Here is a 19,476-nt window from a genome sequence, read left to right as displayed (position 1 = left end):
GGCCGTCCCTCACCAGCCGAACGGCTCTCGTCCAATCGCGGCTCAGTGCGCTTTAGTGGGCGGGGCTTCTGCGCCTGGGCCCTCACGTTGCGCACATGGCGCTGGAGGTGACCGCGGTTTGTGTAACAGCTGGAGAAGCCCCCGTAGCTCCGCTGCTACTCCTCCCACAGCGGGCCAATGATGAAGCAGCAGGAAGGCGGCGCATGCGGCCGTGCTGGGCGCTGTGGACACGGGCTATGAGCTATGAGCAGAGCGGTGACTGAGTGCTGGTTTTACGGTGTTTTAATGCGGGCGTTTTGGGTCAGATCTGGCTCTTTAAGCGGCTGAATGGTGTAGATAGTGCTGTGGGCAGAATGGGCTTGTTTCTGTACGTAGCTGGACCTGTCAGCCCCACAGAGGCGAGCGTGGTGGACGAGGTGAGAACATGGCTCTTACTCCATTAGCCTAAGTTTATTTCTCAAACTTTATAAGGTGTAAACTCTTTAGAACTAGCTAACTAACAAATGTGCAGCTTAAATCCTTGCTTTGTTTCTTTAGTCAAGGTTCTCCTGTTGCTCCTGGTAAACATTTCAAGTCTTGCTGTAAGAAAAATCTAATTCAAGTCCATAATTTGCTCATTTTAAATGGTCTAAGCTCGTCTATCGTGGTTAAAAGTAGTTTAAAAGAAGCTGGTCATCAAACGAAAACACTCATACATTACTTGCTGGTGGATAACAAGATACTCAGACATGAATTCAGCCATTAAAACAAAGCTTCTTCCCTTATCTAAAAAATATCTAGTGTTAACTTTAGTTAGCTGCCTTGCTCCATCCACTGCAGGTTAGTAAACCAACTCGCATGCTATAGCAAGCTATACTATTCATCTGACATGCGTGAAGTCACGGAGGTTGTGCGGTCGAGACTTGTAAACAAATCAATGTTTTGGAAAGCACAGAATTGCCAAGCTTAAGCTGGTCAGGCTGGTTGAGCTGTCGAGCTCTTGACCAGAATATAGTATGTCTTGATTAGAATTTGGTGTTTTTTTGATGGTCCAAACATAATAAACCTCGCCAACTTAGACAACCAATGTGGCCAAACTTTTTCACCAGTGAAGCTCTTGACCAGCATAGAGTATGTTTTTTTAATTGGAGATTGAATTTGAGTTTATCTGGTCTGCAATCATAATTAATCTGTCCAAGCTACAAAACCAGCATGACCAAGATGGTTAAGATGGGTAACCAGTGTAGTTTGATGGTTTAGCTGGTCAACAAGCATGAGCAACCTGACCAAACTAGACAACCAGTATGTCAAGCTGGTTGGTTATGTTGGTTATGTTGGGTAACCATTGTAGCTCCTGACCAAAATATAGTATGTTTTAATTAGAGTTTATGTTTAATGAGATTACGTTTATCTGTTTTACAAGCATAATTAACATAATCCAAGCTTTTTTTGTTGTTTTTTGTTGTTTTTTTTGTTGTTGTTGGAGTTTGATGGTTCAGCTGGTCAACAAGCATGACCAACATGACCAAACTAAACAACCAGTATGGCCAAGCTGGTTGACCTGGTTTGGTGACCAGTATGACAACCATGACCCAAGCTGGTTGTCCAGCATGGCCAAGTTGGTTAAGCTGGGTACACATTGTAGCTCTTGACCTGCATAGAGTATGTTTTAAATAGAGTTCCAGTTTATCTGGTCTACTAGAATAATCAACCTGTCCAAACTACACAACCAGCATGGTCAAGTTGGTAAGGCTGGGTACACATTGTAGCTCTTAACCAGCATAGAGTATGTTTTAAATAGAGTTGAAGTTTATCTGGTCTACTAGAATAATCAACCTGTCCAAGCTACACAGGTTGATCAGCCAGTGTAGGTCTGGACCACTATTAGGTTTTGATTTTTTTGTTGGAATTTGATGGTTGAGCTGGTCCAAAAGCATGACCAACCTGTCCAAGCTAGACAACCAGTTTGGCCAGTGAGTTGGTTAAGCTGGGAAACCATTTTAGATCTTGTCCGGCATAAAGTATGTTTAAATTGGGGCCGGAATCTAAGCGATTCTGTAAATCAGTGGTGATTTACCAGCCCTACTGGTCAGTGTTCCAGAGTAACTGGAGTTCCAGTAGCAGTGAAATGGTTAACTGTGTAAGTTCTGTAAGTAATCTGCAGGCCAGCATATTGTGTACATGTGGGCTGTGCGTGAGTGGCAGCTTCAGGTTTGTTAAGCATTCTCCCGCCTGTTAGAGAAACCCTCTGTTACTGGTATGTCCTATGCTGGCTGCAGGGGGAGAAGGGAGATCAAAGCAGAGGTAAGCTGTAATTGGGTTTTGTGCTTCAGGGTGGAGGTTTGGTGAAAAGTGCTTAAAAAAAATGGATAAACAAGCCGTGTCACTCATTAGACCCATAAGGCCTGTTTGTTTAATGTATTTGGTAATCACTTGGCTGACAGCAGAGCAGTGTTGTGGCAGTTCTCTGCTTGTGGAGTGACTTATAGGATATCTAAGGGGGCTTTCACACCAACCTTGTTTGGTTCATACGAAACTGAAACACCTGAAAGTCAGATCCAAACAAGGCAGGTGTGAAAGTCCCCTTAGATATCCTATAAGCCATTCCACAAGCAGAGAACTGCCACAACGCTGGGGACATACCAGTAAATGGCTGATGTGAAAGGGGCGCAAACCAATGTCAAGACCAAAGAACCAGAGTTTGGTGTGACTAGGGCTGGGCAATATGTCTGTTTTTTTAAGAATGACCTAAAAATTACCTACTTAAAACCTTAGTTCTACCAGTTCAAGCTGGGTAGGCTGATCAGCTTAGTTTCTGACCAGCAAAGTGTATGTATTTGTTTGTCCAACCTAACAGCCATGCTTCACCATTGTTTTTGACCACCATTATTAGAAAAACCAAGCTAGTTGACCAACAAGACCAACATTGTCGAGCATGTACAGTGATGAGTCTGCTCACAGACTGGTTGTTGAGCAGGTGGTCCTCTGGAGCAACCACGACAACCACACTGATCACACTGTTCACTGAACACCCTGATCATTTTTCTGAGTTATTACTGAAAATGTTATTGCATATCACACAAAAGTTGTTCTTCAATGACCGAGATACCTTTTGTAGTTGACTGTCATTGGCTCTCCTTTTAGATAAGCGCTTATTTTAATAAACATTATCTTGAGTATCGGAATCTCCAGCAGTCGGTCACTTACAGAGAGGCTAATCTGAATTTATGAGTGAAATGAGAGTATGTATTAGCTGGACATACTGAAGGTGGGCAATTCAATCAACCGCTTCAAGTTACCACGTTTTCAGCACAGGATTATCACTTAGTGCCGTATCATGTTTTTGTACAGGTACCTGAAACTCTTGTTAAATTGGCAGCAAACAGTGTTCGTCAGTCAGACCCTGATATTGACCTGCTTTCTGTTGCCTGCAGTTTTCAGCACCTTCTTATTAAATTGATGCATTTATTAATTTTCTGTTATGATGCTCGAGCTGTAACTCTACCTGGGTGAAATCTCAAAGCCCTGGATAAGGGTGGATTGTTTCAGATCTTTTGAAAGAAGCCTGTAACGTATGAATAATGTGTCCAGCTTTTTTACTGCACTCTTAAAAAATAAAGGTGCTACAAATGGTTCTTTGAGGGATACCATAGAAGAACCATTTTCAATTCCATTAGAAACTGTTTTTATTTTTTTAATCCCATTTTCTCCCAATTTACATGGCCAATTACTCAACCCACTCACTGTGAAGTCAGACACCGCCTCTTTTCGAACCGCTGCTAATGCAGGATTGCCGAGTAGCATCACAGCACACTCAGAGGAAAGCACAGCAACTCGGTTCTGATGCATCAGCTCACAGATGCCTTGTGCTGATCGACATCACCCTTTGGAGTGATGTGGGGAGTGCCATCTACCCACCCAGAAAGAGCAAGGCCAATTTTGCTAGCTACATGAACAGGATTCGAACCGACTATCTCTTTGTCAGTCATATGTCAGTGCCTAATGTCAGTGTTTAATTTTTTTATGGCAGTTGCAGGCTCACACTGCACCCACCCTTCTTGGCCCCCTCGGTGTACAGAGTAGTAAGTGAGAGGCAGAGCAAACATGGAGTCAAATAGCAGCACGTTTAAGTTAATTTTACATTTTATGTTCATATTCATACAAATTAAATTAAGTGAAATAAAGCAGTTCAGCATCACTAATCATGCTTATCACAAATTTTCCAGCTGAAAGATAAAATATTTAATGAGCTAGAATATTAATGTTAGCTAAATTAGCTTAGTTTTAGCATTTGTTTGTGTATGAAGAGTAAAAGCTGCCCTTTCTTTGTGTAAATTTTACAAAGAAACATGCGACTTGGGTAGCATTGCTGAGGTAAATGTATGAGTAGAATAGCACTACCTAGGTAAATGTATGGTTAGGATAGTTCAATGATGGTACTTAAATATCTAAGAAGTTCTGGTATTGTGCAAAGTGCATTCCTAAATTGTTACCCATTTGCTCACTGTTTAACACGCTGTTATCTAAGAGACTGTCTTCATTATGTTGAAATTGTGTTGCTGTAGGGGAAAACAGTGGCATTTGAAGCTTTAGCTGTTTATATAAAAGCATGCATTATGTTTTTGCTACATAAGTCTCCAATGCAAGGCTGTGGAAGCAAACCTCACCCACACAAAGTGTGAATAATGAACTGTATATCAGTATATGTATACTGATCAAGCATTACATTATGACCCCCTCCACCTACCTTTTTCATCCTTCTCTCACCCTGTTCTTTAATGGTCAGGACCACCACAGGACCACCACAGAGCAGCTATTATTTGGAAGGGGGGTCATTCATTCTCAGCACTGCAATGTATTAAACTGATGGTGGTGGTCAGTGTGTGTTTTTCCGGTGGATCAGACACAGCAGTGCTGCCAGAGTTTCTAAAACTGTGTCTCCTATATGCTCAGAGGAGCTGAAAATGTTTAATGGTTAATAACCAGGAACAAGCAGATGGTCATAATGTTATGCTTGATCTGTGTATATTTTTAGTCTTTACACAGTTCCACGTCCAGCCAACCAGCAACCCCCACTCTTTACTTCCTGCAGAGGCTTTTCTTGCACTTGTGGTGGTCGGTCATGTGAACGTGATTGACATGTTTTTAGAGGGAAAGTTGGAGACTGGAACATAAAGAATGTTCCTAAGGCAGGGTACAGGGTCAGCGGGCTGTACTTTGAGGGAAAATTGGTCCTGCTGATTGGGGGAACTTTTTTGGAATTCTTTGTTTTAATGGTTCTTGCATTGGAGAATTCAGAATTCGTATTCCGTAGGTGCAGCAAGGCATTGCATGGGTAGACGAAACCAGCAAAGGGTGACAGTGTCTCAAATAAAGAGTGTGTGTTTGTGTGTGTGTGTGTGTAGTGAGTGCAGTACAGCGGGCCAGTGGACTTTGGGAACAGGACATTTTTACTAGGAACATGTTTCTTAATTGGTTACATGAGGAGCTTTTAGCTTTGACATTCAGCACAAAATGAGATAAGTTTGTGATATAACTAGAGCTCTGTGTGTGTGTGTGTGTGTGTGTGTGTGTGTGTGTGTGTGTGTTTTGTGTGCATGTGTGAGAGAGAAAGAGAGAGAGAAACTTGACATTAATGGAAAAAGTGGAGAAACTCCCTTGGATTCATTACTGAAATATTAATATTTAAATTTTCAAAAACTTCTTTCACATTTAAAGGACCAATAATGATTATATTCTCACTAGTAAATGATAAAAAGGACGTGTCACCAGATTTTAAGACAAAATGCAGAGTTTAAAGGAGGAGTTTGTGGGTGTTCTAAGGGTCATATCCAATATTTCTCTAAATCCAAACATGGTGAATCAAGTAGATGACCACACCAAATTCTCCCAAGCCTTCCCTGAATCATTCAATTAGTGTTAATTGGGAAACTTCACACTGCCCTTCTTGAGTAGAGGGACACCTTACAGGAACTGCATGATCTCAATCCATTATGGCAAAGTGTGTTACTAATTGGTTTCTTAGGGCCTGGTCTTGGTTTCCAAGCTCCCTTGGGATCATTAACAAACTCCTCCTCCTGTGTAATTCTGGGCTGCCACTTCACCTTTCTCAGAATCATCCTTTCCCCATGAGGTGAGAAGTAATCTTGCATGACGCTTCAGAGTGAGTGTTAAATTGTTTTTTTGTTTTCTCTTGTGCTCTCTTTCTCACCAAGCTTCTTGCTGATGGCCTTGTAGCTCATTCTAGCCTTGTGCAGGTCAGGTTTGAATAATTGGAAGGGACTGATTCTTTATTTTGTTTTTAGACTCTGTTCACACTACCAGGCTAAAGAGACTCAAATCTGATTTTTTTTTTTGCACAGTGTGGCTCAGATCTGATTTTTTTCATGGGTGTGTGAACCCACACATCTCTTGGTGCAGCTGTGCTAAAACAGCAAAAGCAAACCGCCCGGCCTTTTTTTCCCTTCTCGACCTGAGCATGTACTTCAGACCAGCTGTTTACTCTCCACTCCAGCAAAAGATGCTCCACATATGAGCTGCTAACTCATCCATTTCACCTTTATAAATCTATGAGTCTCTCGTCTCTCTAATATGACCTTTTTTGTTGTTGGTGACTAAGGAGACGTTTATACATGTATCAATGTGAACATGTGAGGTGTTTCATGGACAGATTCGTTCACATTACACACAGATACAGGTCACTTATGTTTGTGAATGTAAACCGTCAAGAACCGCCAAATCCAAGCTTGTAATGTGAAAGTAGCCTGAGTACTTTCTTAAAGGGACAGGACAAAAAAAAAAGTTTTTGATTTTACTAAATTAAAAACCTCTGTAATATAATCAAGAGGATAATGGACGATGAAAGCCATTAAACCAAGCTGAACTGCTTGGATTTTTGCACTAGGAGTGGCATAATGTTATCCAAAAGCAGTGTGTAAGACTGGTGGAGGAGAACATGCCAAGATGCATGAAAACTGATTTAAAAATCAGGGTTATTCCACCAAATATTGATTTCTGGACTCCTTAAAATGTTGTGAATATGAACTTGTTTTCTTTGTGTTATTTGAGGTCTAAAAGCTCTGCAACCAAGCCATTTCTCATTTTCCGTAACTAAATGCTCTAAATGACAATATTTTTATCGTCATGTTGTCTGTAGTTAGTTTTTCTATAGAATGAAACAACAATGTTTATTTTACTCAAACATCTACCTATTTTTCAGAGTTGTATATGAAAATAACTGGTATCTTCTTATCACAATTCATCTTTCCGTCTCTTCTTACTCATCCTCGCCTACGGAAATTTCTGTAAAATAATCCCGGTGGCTTATTTGGGCTGTATGGGAGGGGGAGAGGGAGGGAGGGTGGTAGAGTGTGGGGGTGGTTGGGTATTTGGGTGGGTGTGATAGGGTCTGTGTGGATCGCAGTCTGTCCATACTGCACACTGACTGTGTTTGAGAGGACCGTACTGGACGGACGAGCGCTGGTCTAGCATGTTTCTGCTGCAGGTGCCAGAGAGAACGGTAGAGAGCTGAATCAGCCTTCTGATTAATCATTAACTACAGCTGTGATCAAATGCCTTTTCTGCCTACCTGATGGGTGTTTGCCTTTAGCTCACTCTCTCTCTCTCTCTCTCTCTCTCTCTCTCTCTCTCTCTCTCTCTCTTTCTCTAGTCTCTTTGTTTTTGGGTTGATCTTGGCTTTCTAGGTTTAATGTGTAAGGTTTTGTCTGGCTTGACTTTCTAAGTTTAACATTTAAACTTAGTTTTGGCTTTAGCAGAGTGTATCTTACTAACAAAAACTTCATTTGCTAGTGTATTTAGGCTCAATGTTTAATTTGTAATTGTCCTCTTGTGTAATCTCCTCTGTACCCAGGTTGCTAGTTCTTGTTTTCTTATTATTTTATATATTTTATATATGAGACAGCATTAATGTTAATATCTTGACTAGGGGTGTGCCATATCGTATTGTACGCAATAATATCACCAACATTTTTTAATAGCATGAACGATATTATACCCTGAAATATTGTGACATATCACCCACCCCTAATTATCACATCAGGGTACTACTTTTTTTAGCTGTTTTTAGCAAATTTAAAAAATTCACACTGTTCTCATTTCTCATTATATATCTATTTTAGACAGATTATATCTGTTAAGTATATATATATTTTTACTTTAATCCTGGATATATGAAGATATTTGAAATGCATTATTATTATCATGACATTCTGGATCATTGACTTCTGTTACAAATCTGATAAAATTCTTGAATATCTCAGTGTAGCGTGTGCCATATCATATCGTATGCAATAATAACATTTAATAACATTAAGTAGTGAATTCTAGAAAGAATTTTGTAATTCAGTGTAATTTGGTCATATCGCCAAGAGTATCGTTATCACCAAAATAGTTTGAAATATTGTGATATTATTTTAAGGCCATATCGCCCACCACTAATCTTGACTTGCTTGATCATTGAATTTTGAAAAAAAAAAAAATCTGTTAAAAACTCCTGTTTTTCTGAATACTTCAATAATATATATTGCAGAACAGCAAAATTACAATATTATTTTTTTAGTATTGTGCAGCCCTGTTAAATATATTGTGATATATTGCAAGGTTATTTACTATAGTTATTTACTATCTTACAATTGTTCAAGAATTAAGAATGTTGTGTACACACATACGCTACCAGTGAAAAGTTTGAACAAACCTTTAGTTCAGTTTTTTATTATTTATTTTTTTCTGTATTGTAGATTGATAAACTACATGTAAAGTCATCCAGACTATAAAAGAAAAAAAGTAAATTAGTTAGTAAAGAAAAAGGGTTGAACAAACCAGAATATGTTTTATATTTTAGATTCTTCAAAGTAGACACCTCTTGTTTCGACAATTTTACACATCTTGGCTGTATTTTCTTAATCAGCTTTATGAGCTTTATGCCAAGAATTATGGTAATTACTTAATTTATTTTGTCCTCTAATGCATAGCTCTATTTGAGTAATGTTCTAATCCATATTATAGCAGGAACTACTTAACTAAGTAAAGAAAAAATACTTTAAGAAAGACCATCAAAAACGTAGTGATGTAACCCCAGGAACAGAAGAGCAAGAGTTTCCTCTGTTTTACAGGATAAGTTCATCAGAGTTACCAACCTCAGAAACCACAAGTTATCAGCTCCCCAGATAAGAGCATCTAATGCTTTACAGAGTATTTTGGTTTATTTAACCTTTTTAATAGTTGTCATAGTCTGAACGGACTGGTATTGTGCGTTAATATTACATTTTGTTAAATAATTGGCTTTGACCTTGTCAAAAATGTCATGTGGTGCAATCATGCTGTATCTGAACTGTTATGCATTTCCCTACATTTAATAATAGTTTTTATTTTAATAACATGGTCATATTGAGGTATTGTTTATGTGTAATGCACTGCTATGTTTCAGTTTTTTAGATATGTATATTTGACTTGAATCTCGCTACACTGCTGTCCAGCATGTTCTGAGATTTTAGTTAACAATTGTCTTTCAGTGTGGTTGTATTTAGTCTCTTGTACATTATCAGGTGAAGAGTGACTAATTTTCTTTAAACTTTTAAACTCTCGTAACCGCACTTTAAGAGAAGCCAGCTGTATCTTGGATTGCTTTGTTTTTTGGTAAAGTTTGTTTGATTTCTGTGATGAAATGTAGTTTTTACATCAATTGATTGCCATTAATTACAGTATCTTAATTTTTTTTGAACATTTTGGAAGCCTTTTAATGCAGTATTTGTATTAAATCTGTAATGTATTACAGCACAAAATGATTACTCTTTATGTAAACAAGACATGTAAATATCAGGACATATTTATTTTACAGATTTGGTTAAAATATTGCAGAGAAAAAGCAATTATAAAACTACCATTTATAAATATTTATTTAACACTTTTATTAAACATTTTAAAATCTTAGCAGATTAATCAACAAAGCACAATATATGTACCTCAGTTCTAGTCAGCCAAGGTTAGCAGTGCTAGCCAGCTGCAGTTAGCAGCGCTAGTCAGCCGTGGTTAGCACTAGTACATTGACTATGGGTGTTTCAGTAAGCCGGGGCGTTATCAGCTAGCGTTTTTTCCACGTAGCTTGTAATAACACAGTGAATGCGCAGACTACAGTTCCATAATACTTACCTCTGAATGGCAAAAGAGCTAGCGCTGCGATTAGCAGCTAATGCTAATACTTTTACAGCCTTAGTGATGGAGAAACTTTACTGAAACTCACCCTCATAAAGCTGTAATTCAGCAGAGTGGTTTTACTGCTCCTTACAACCTGACTGGTTAAATTTATACATAAGGCGCACCAGATTTTTAGGCATTTTGGGGAAAATTTAAGAATATAAGATGTGCCTTACAGTACGAAAAATACATTTAATTTAGAAGTGCTACTGAAGTCATGAGTGAAATTTGTACAGAAAAAGGCAGTTCATTTTTTGGTAAACAGACGAATGCTCAGCTAATGCTACTAGCATATTTTGAAAACATTTTGTTTATTTTGTTTCATTTTGTTAAAATTAGGGCTGCAATGATTATTCAATATAATTGACTATGTCAATTATTTAAATTTGTGGACTACAAATTTCATTAATGACTAATCATTCATTTGTAACAATATCACATTACACAAAGTTCTTGGGACAGAAACACAATAGGAGATAGGTAAATGGCTCAATCACACAGTGCCCAAACACAACAGATTAAAAAAAAAATGTAATCGTTAAACACCAGTACTTTCCATGTTTAAACAACATCCAGACATTTAAATGCCTTTTAAATCCCATGTTCAAATGTTTCTATCATTTTTAGAGATGGAGAACATGGCAGAAATAATTGACTAATCTGAATAAAAAATCATCAGATTAGTCGACTACCAAAATAATTATTAGTTGCAGCCCTAGTTAAAAAAAAAGGTAGAAAAGGTAGGTTAAGTCTACCTTTATGAACTTAAACCTGCCGTTTCTCGTCTGTTTTGTAAACAGCAGCTATACTCTGGGTGGGTTAAAGTTTTGCTCAGGCTAGGATGACATTCATTTGTACAGCGTATTGAATGGTGTGTTGTGTTGAATAGTGCTGTGTCTTGTTTAGTGGGATATCCTGAGTTTGTTCTGCTTTTATCTTTAACAGGTGCAGCGTTGTGAGGGAGTGAATAACCAAAGCTACGTGTGCGAGTCGGGTCACTGCTGTGGAGAGGCCCAGTGCTGCAGTTACTACTATGAACTGTGGTGTAAGTAATGGATTACAGTGCATGATAAGATTACTTTAGTTATCAGTTAAGAGCCTAGAAATAAAGTACTGTTTGGACTGGGTTAATTTTACATATGGAGGTGGAGTAATGTAATTTTACCACATGATATTTACAGGGTTAATTGATTTGTATGGATTTTTAATAGTGATTGGGTGGGTTTGCCATCCCGTTACCAAACTGGGGTTACAGTACATGACACAACACCAGTAAGTCCTTGGGTAAGGCATTGCCCTCCCAGCACCAGACAGGAGTTAAATATTCTGGCCTGGCCATCACTCTTTTCCTTTCTGACTTTTTCACACCATAAAATCCTTTAATTTTCCCCAAAATCGACTGTGTGCCTTATAGACCGGTGCGCCTTATCTATAAATTCTACCAGTCAGGTATTAAGGAGCAGTAAAGCCAAAGTTGAAGTGCAGCGTAATAAAGGAGTTTCAGCACCGAGGCTGGAGCAGTATTAGCATTAGCTGCTAAGTGCTAACTCTTTAGCCATTCAGAGGTAGGTATTATCTGCCTTATCTTGCTGCTAACCCTGGCTAACACTGCTGGAGCAGCATTAGCATTACACAGAGGAACACTCAGGTTTAGCAATATAATCCAGTGTGCCTTGTGTATGAAAATAGACAGATAGTGGGCCTGATAATAGTGTGAATAATTCTCCACTTAAGGTGCAAAAAAAAGCCTTCTAAGGGTTTATCCAAGCCATGGAATTTTAAATACTATAACATTTCAAAACTAATAAATTAGAGATAGAGATATCTCCACTTAAATGCAATTTGATTATCTCATAAAACATTTATTTTGCTATTTTTTATCGTGACAGATAAAAAATATCTTGGTCTTATAAATATATTGGTTTCTATATGTTGTTTGTTTGTGCTGAAGACTTGTTTGTGTGTTTGTTTATCAGGGTTCTGGCTAGTATGGGCCATCATCTTCATCTTAAGCTGCTGCTGTGTGTGTCACCACCGTCGCACCAAGCACAGACTGCAGCAGCAGCAGCGGCAACATGAGATCAACCTCATCGCCTACAGAGAGGCTCACAATCTTACCTCCCCTCCATTCTACTTCAGTAAGAACCTTAATTTTTTTTATTGAAACACAAGAAAAAACACAACAGGACATTTTTAAGCAGCTACATATTCACTCCACACAATAGCTGCAGAAAGTCATGCCTCAGAGGAATCCTGGATTTAAGGGCATTTGCCACAAACGTAAATGACCTATGGTTAAATTGTCTTAGCTATGCATGACAATACTCCTGGTTGCTTCCCCGAGTGCCTACATACATGAGAAAACACGAAAAAACGTATTTTTTATAGGATATGACTTAATATTCACCTACAGTTTGATTCACATGCGATTACAGTTCTCTACTGAACACTTCTGAACTGTACCCTCCCTGACCTTGGCACAGTATAATTAATAAAATTGTAATTTTCCAACTTGTCTTCTTGTTCTTTCATGGGAATATCCAGACGTTGCGTAGGATATTGACTTGGCCTACTACTGAAATATTTAACAGATCCTCCAAGCCTAGTCACATTTGTTCATTGTCAATGTGGCTGTGCAGCAGTTATGTAACAGTGTAGTGTGCCAAGTCCTGCTAGAAAATGAAATCCACATCTACATAAAAGTTGTCGGTAGTGGAAAGCATTTCATCTGCTGGTGTTGGTCCACTGTGTTATATCAAGTTCAAAGTCAGTGCAGTGTTTTGCTGGGAAATCTTACAGCACTTCATGCTTCTCTTTGCTGACAACTTTTATGCAGATGCGGATTTCATTTTCCAGCAGGGCTTGGCACACTGCAGAAAGTACCAAATGGTTTTATATAATATTTAATTTGTCTGAGACAATGATTTTTGAGTTTTTATTGGCTATAAGCCAAAATCCTCAACAATACAAGAAATAATTTCTTAAAATAGATCACTCTGTTTGTAATACATCTATATAATATATGAGTTTCACATTTGGAAGTGAATTACTGAAATAAAGCAACTTTTCAAAGATATTCAAGTTTTTTGAGATGCACTTGTAATTATATTGTGTCCATATTGTGCAGCCTCTACTTGGTGTGAAAGAAAAACCTCCATTCTGAGGGGATTGCAGTCATGTGACATTGCAGGAATGTGTTTTTCTTTTTCTTTTTTTTCTACTGCGTTTTGATTCAGTGGACCTCGCCCAGAACAGGAGGTCAGTAGCACTCTGCCCAGCCAAGCCCCTGTAAAAATGCGGCTGTTTGTTTTCGAATCGATCGGCCCACACCGAACATCCCGTGACCATGAGGCCTTCCACCTGTTTTCACTGGCAGCGCATCAGGGAAGACTCCCAAACCCCAAAACCAAAAGAGAAACACACTCAGAAACCTGAGCCTCTGTCAATGTTGATGTTGCTGCCTGCCTTTCTTATTGTACATGTACTCTGCCTCCTCTTGTCAATGCAATATTGGGGAAAGTTCTTGATTATAACTTCAATTAAAACCTTAACAACGATACCAGAAACCATAAGTTACCAGGAACAATAAATCATTAAGCATTTAGACTGATATTGGCAATATTTATTGAGCTACTTATACAGACGTAGTTGTGTAACCCATATAAGGCAACATCTCAGCATGTTGTTGTAGAGGTTCCTACTGGTGTACTGCAATAATCCATTCTTTGCAACTCAACTATTCGTGCAGATTTTGCATGTCCAATAGCATACCACACATTGCGAATCGGGGATAGGTTTGGCAATGCAGCTGGCCATGGCATAGCATTTGTATTTACTCAAGCTGAAAGCAGTGTGCGGATAAGTCCTGTTGGAATAGAGCACCAGAAGTTGGTGTGCGTTCAGAAAAGGTAGAGCCACCAGTTGCAGAATCTTGCATTTAATGGATGGAAATGGCAATTATACCCCACACCCTGACACCAGGCCTTCTGTACATGTGGTAAAGAACTGTTCATTTTATTGCTGACCACGGTGCGTCCACACACAGATCTGTTGGACACCTCCACTGAGACACAGGAACGCTGCCATTCTGCTTTAATAATTTTGAGTTGCTAAAAATACATGATGCATAGTAGTGCATCCCTATTTTACAGCTCTGAAAAAGTAAGAGACCACTTAAAAATGATGAATTTCTTTGATTTTACCAAATTGAAAACCTCTGGAATATAATCAAGACGAAGATGGATGATCACAAGCCATCAAACCAAGCTAAACTGCTAGAATTTTTGCACCAGGAGTGGCGGCATAAAGTTATCCAAAAGCAGTGTGTAAGACTGGTGGAGGAGAACATGCCGAGATGCCTGAAAACTGTGAATAAAAACCAGGGTTATTCCACCAAATATTGATTTCTAAACTCTTAAAACTTGAATGAATTTGAACTTGTTTTCTTTGGTTAGGGTTAGGGTTAGCATAATTTTTGTTCTGCAAATAAATGCTCTAAATGACAATATTTTTATTTTGAATTTGAATTTGGGAGAAATGTTGTCTGTAGTTTATAGATTAAAACAACAATGTTCATTTTACTCAAACATAAACCTATAAATAGCAAAATTAGAGAAACTGATTCAGAAACTGAAGTGGTCTCTTAATTTTTTCCAGAGCTGTATTGTGACACATGTTGGTTGTTATCAAAAACATTAAATTTTGTTGGAAATAATATACCTTCTTCTCTGCTTCATTTAGGATTTCTACCAAACTACCTTCTCCCAGAGTATGAAGAGGTGATGAATCGCCCTGCTACCCCACCTCCCCCTTATACTGCCTTAAATGGTGGACCCACAGCCTGCACCAACACCGACCAGCAGGAGGAGAACTGCCCGTCCAGACAGGCCACTCCAGCACCTCCCTTATCAGAAACACTGTGCTCTAGAACCAACATTGAAGAGTTCGACAGTTCCACAGTGGGACCGTACCACCTTAAAGATGACAGTAAGGTCCAGACCTTGGAGGACACAACCTGCGTAGAGAAGCAGGACGTAGGCAGGAAAGTTCAGCTGAGGGAGGCTGAGGAAACGGAGCAGAGTGCTGCTGGGAGGCACCGTCGCTTCACTGGGGACTCAGGAATTGAGGTGTGTGTATGTGGGAAGGGCCTGGAGAACCAGGAGCTGAAGGAACTGGAAGGCCTGTTGACTGAGGAAGGCCAAGACAGTGTGGTGGAAGTCTGTGAGGGTTGTGGCCTCCGTTCATACGAGGACGAGGAGCAGGGGGCAGAGCATGGTGCCTCGCCTCTCTCACAGCCACACCCAGTTTGTCTGTATTTGCATACCATTAATGAACAGGATGGGGCTCTTCAAGGGGATACAGAGTTTCAAAGCTGAGGATGAGGGTACCAAACAAGGAAATCATGAAGAACAAAAATTTTCCTTATAACTAAATATGTCCTGGAGGGATGGACCTATGGGAAAGATTACTTGCTTGAGAGAAGGACTTGCCAGGAGGTGGGATATGCTTGAGCAAAGAGATCAAGAGATGGGAATTGTGTAAAAAAACTAGCAAGAGGTGTTTTTTGCTTGAAATAAGTACTTGCTTGCTTGGCAGATCCTTGATTAATGAACCTGCAAAATTTGGGACTAGCTTGATCTAAAGGCTTACAAGAGAGATTGAGAGAAAAACTTGGCAAGAAAACTTTCTTAAGATGGGACTTGCTTGATGGAAAGAACTTGCCTAGGGATGGCACTTGATTTGAAGAGCTTGCAAGATATGGGACCTCCTTGTGGGAAGAATATGCAAGAAATGGGACTTTGCTTGAAAGGAGATCTTGCAAGAGATGGGACTTGCTTGACAGACAAACTTACAGGATATTTTCTCCAGAAAGTCCAACTTCTTGTCTTGCAAGAGATGGCACTTGCTTCTCTTAAGAAGAACTTGAGAAAATATGGCTTTTCTGGAGAGAAGAAGTTCTTAAGAGGAGTGATTTGCTTGAGAGAAGGACTTGCAAGAGATGGGACTTGCTTGTAAGAAGAACTTGCAAGAAGTTGGCGTTTTTGGAGAGAAGAACTTCTCAAGAGGAGCGATTTGACGTGCAAAAGATAGGATTTGCTTGATTAAAGACCTTGCAAGAATTCAGACTGGCTTGAGGAAAGAACCTGCAAGAGATTGGACTTGCATCAAGGACTTGCAAGAGACAGGACTTAATTAAGGAAAAAAAAAAACTTGCAAGAGAGCAGCCACTGGGTTGTGTCTATGAACTCTCCTTATTTAAACAGTATCTGATTTTAAGCATACTGACAATCAGACTTGTGGCCTTTCTAGGGAAAGTCTTATGATGTCTTGAAGAAATGGTTGAAACCAATTCAGCAATTTCTTCAGCAGTCTTAAAACATCAAAGGTATAACCTGCGGTGTGCAGGTGCACATATTTACCTTGCTTTCTCTCTGAGATTATTTGTTGCCCAGTACTGATGATGGGCAATGCCAAATCATACCAAATATTTAAAAGGATTTAGTGACTTAGGCCTTAGCTAAAGTTATGACTCAGGTGAGTCAGACACTGCCGTTAATATCAAGTTTCTATTAGTACGACTCTTGTGTTTTAAGGTGCCTTACTAAAATAATGTTATATATTGTAAGTGTAAGATATAATGCAGATGTTTTAAGTACAGGAAAGCCACCATTACTTTACAAAAATAGCACATTTTAAATTAGCACAGGCAAATCCATGTGCTATATATGACTTATGCTACTTTCACATTACCAGACTGAAGTGACTCAAATCTGATATTTTTGCCTTACTGTGATTCATTTGTCATAAATGTTAATGATTAGTCAGATTTTTTGCAATCATTTGGTCTTTAAGAAAGTGTTTAGTGCTGTTTATGACTGATGCCAATGTCCTTATATGTAGGAAAGCCAGCTTACTTGGCAGCTTTCTTTGCAATGCCACCAGACAGTTATTCCCAGTCACACAAGACCAGGCTCTGATCTCTATGAATATGGAGATACTAAAATACAAAATATTTATGTTTAAAAATATGTATTTTAAATTACTAGTAAAATCTAATAAAATTAGATTCAGAGAAAAGAAATGCATGCATTGTGACCAGTGTTTTCATAAAGCTCTGTTTTGCCTGTTCAACAACACTGAAAATGGAGCTTTTAAAACTCTTTTTCTAGCTGCTGCACTTGCACAGATCTCCACATTGAGGAGGACTTTTCCCACTAGCATGACGACCCACCACGATTCTTGGCATAACCACACCATGTTGAAGAAACTCCATTTATATATTTTAACCAGTCATCAATGTCCTCCGGACAGGATTCATTTTTCAGGGGGATGTCTGTGAAAAATATTTCACACTTCTACTTATAGTGATAAAACTCTTGCATCCGGACTGCAGTTGAAAAAACAGGAGGACCAGTGAGTTTTTGGCTTTCTCGGTCACGTGACATCACATTAAGTAGCTCCTCCATTTCCACTCGTTGTTGTGTTCACGTGGATCTCCATGGAAAAGCGCACACAAAGTGTAATTACGGTGTGCGGCAGTGGACAAATATCTGTTTTATTAAATGTGAGGAGACAAAATTCAGAGATGTACGTCCGTACTGGAATAACATTACCGGAGGACCACAGAGTTCAGTAAAAAACAGTAGAAGACATACATGGTCATTCCAGACGGGAATAAAATCACAGAGAAAAAAAGAGAAAATTACCCCAGGACCCCCTGAAAAACGATTCCTGTCTGGATAGGGCTTTTGCGGAGGTGATGTGCATTATCGAATCAAATGTGCACGTTTCAGGGACAGGTGCGTTCCCATTATAGATACAAAAGCACTTTCATTGGTCAATGTGAATGCCAAATCTGATCTGAGAAAATAAAACTGAATTCTGACTGATTTAAGGAGGCATGTAATGTCTATTAAATTAATAAATGTAATGTGATTAAAATTTTGCTCCAGCATGTTCTCAGCCTAATCTCTAATTGCAGCACCTGCCAGTCGGCTTGTTTTATATTTTTATTACACTAAGAGCAAGAAATTTGGATGAAAACACTGAAGTATTCTTTCAATCAAAGTAAAGAGCATTTACCAGATGAGTGTTGGGTGTTGTGAAAGGTGTTTTGCATGTCTGAATTCTTCTGAATTCTTAAAACTCACATGTGGAAATACATCTTTTTAAGTTGTCAAGCTGTTTTATTAATGCTTACCAAATGAAATTACTGTGTAAAAGTAACAGTGTGATTTATTTTATTATTTTTGTCTGGTTAAGGACTGCCAGTCAGTTGAATGTACCTGTAACTAAAACCAAAAAAAAAATCCCAAAATGTTATTAAAGTGGTAAAACCTCAGTGCCTTTAAGTGAGCCTTCTCTCTAGTTGTTGTTTTTTTCCATTTGAAGTGACTTATATATGTATATGTATATGTGTGTGTGTGTGTGTGTGTGTGTGTGTTATATATATATATATATATATATATATATATATATATATATATATATATATATATATATATATATATATATATATATATACACATACACACGCATTTTTTTGCAGGAAGCATTTTTTTTTGCAGAAAATGAGAAATGGCTAAAATAAAAAAAGATTTTTAGACCTCAAATAATGCAAAGCAAACAAGTTAAGAAATCAATATTTGGTGGAATAACCCTGGTTTTTTAATGCATCTTGGCATGTTCTCCTCCACCAGTCTTAATCACTGCCTTTGGATAACTTTATGTCACTCCTGGTGAAAATATTCAAGCAGTTCAGCTTGTTTTGATGGCTTGTGATCATCCATCTTCGTCTTGATTATATTCCAGAGTTTTTCAATTTGGTAAAATCAAAGAAACTCATCATTTTAAGGGGTTTCATTTTTTTTCAGAGCTTTTTATATATTGGCCATTGGGAAACTCAAGCCATTTAGGGTAGCTCAATAAGATTTTGGCTGCTTATGGATAAGTAGTTATTGCATCTGTGTAAGCAAAATTAGTTTGATATCATCAGCTACTTTGAAGCGTATGGGGAAAAATTAAAATAGAAAATTAGAAAAATATATCAAAATATATCATCAATAAGGTTATTTAATTATCCAAGTAGTGAAAACCAATTGGTCTATGTTTTCTTCTTTTTTTTTAGCAAAATACATTATTATTCTTTCCAAAATCTAAAGAATATCCTGCCCAAGTAGTTATTTACTGTTTTTCACCCTTTTAGCTCCATTTACCCCCATTAATTTTGGACTCACTCGCGAGCTCCCTCTATCGGTCTCCAGTCATTTTTTGACATACCGGGGG

General features: G+C 38.5%; 1 protein-coding gene across 2 annotated transcripts; it reads left to right on the top strand.

The window, feature by feature from the left end:
- Nucleotides 1-129: 129 nt before the first annotated feature.
- On the top strand, nucleotides 130-18,546 carry wbp1lb (WW domain binding protein 1-like b). Of its 2 annotated transcripts, none has more exons than XM_007253142.4 (4): nucleotides 130-416; nucleotides 11,137-11,236; nucleotides 12,168-12,329; nucleotides 14,932-18,546. In XM_007253142.4, exons 1-4 carry the CDS (start codon nucleotides 354-356, stop codon nucleotides 15,564-15,566), a joined length of 960 nt encoding a protein of 319 aa, XP_007253204.2. In that variant the 5' UTR covers nucleotides 130-353; the 3' UTR covers nucleotides 15,567-18,546. The 2 variants fall into 2 exon arrangements, with proteins under 2 accessions (XP_007253204.2, XP_007253205.2); XM_007253143.4 differs by lacking the exon at nucleotides 130-416 and adding an exon at nucleotides 7,396-7,498.
- The last annotated feature ends 930 nt before the right edge of the window (nucleotides 18,547-19,476 follow it).

The sequence above is a fragment of the Astyanax mexicanus genome, chromosome 21, assembly GCF_023375975.1.
Source record: "Astyanax mexicanus isolate ESR-SI-001 chromosome 21, AstMex3_surface, whole genome shotgun sequence".
In the NCBI taxonomy this organism is placed as follows: domain Eukaryota; kingdom Metazoa; phylum Chordata; class Actinopteri; order Characiformes; family Acestrorhamphidae; genus Astyanax; species Astyanax mexicanus.
The sequence above is the reverse complement of the archived record's forward strand: the minus strand, read 5'-3'. Positions and strand labels throughout refer to the sequence as shown.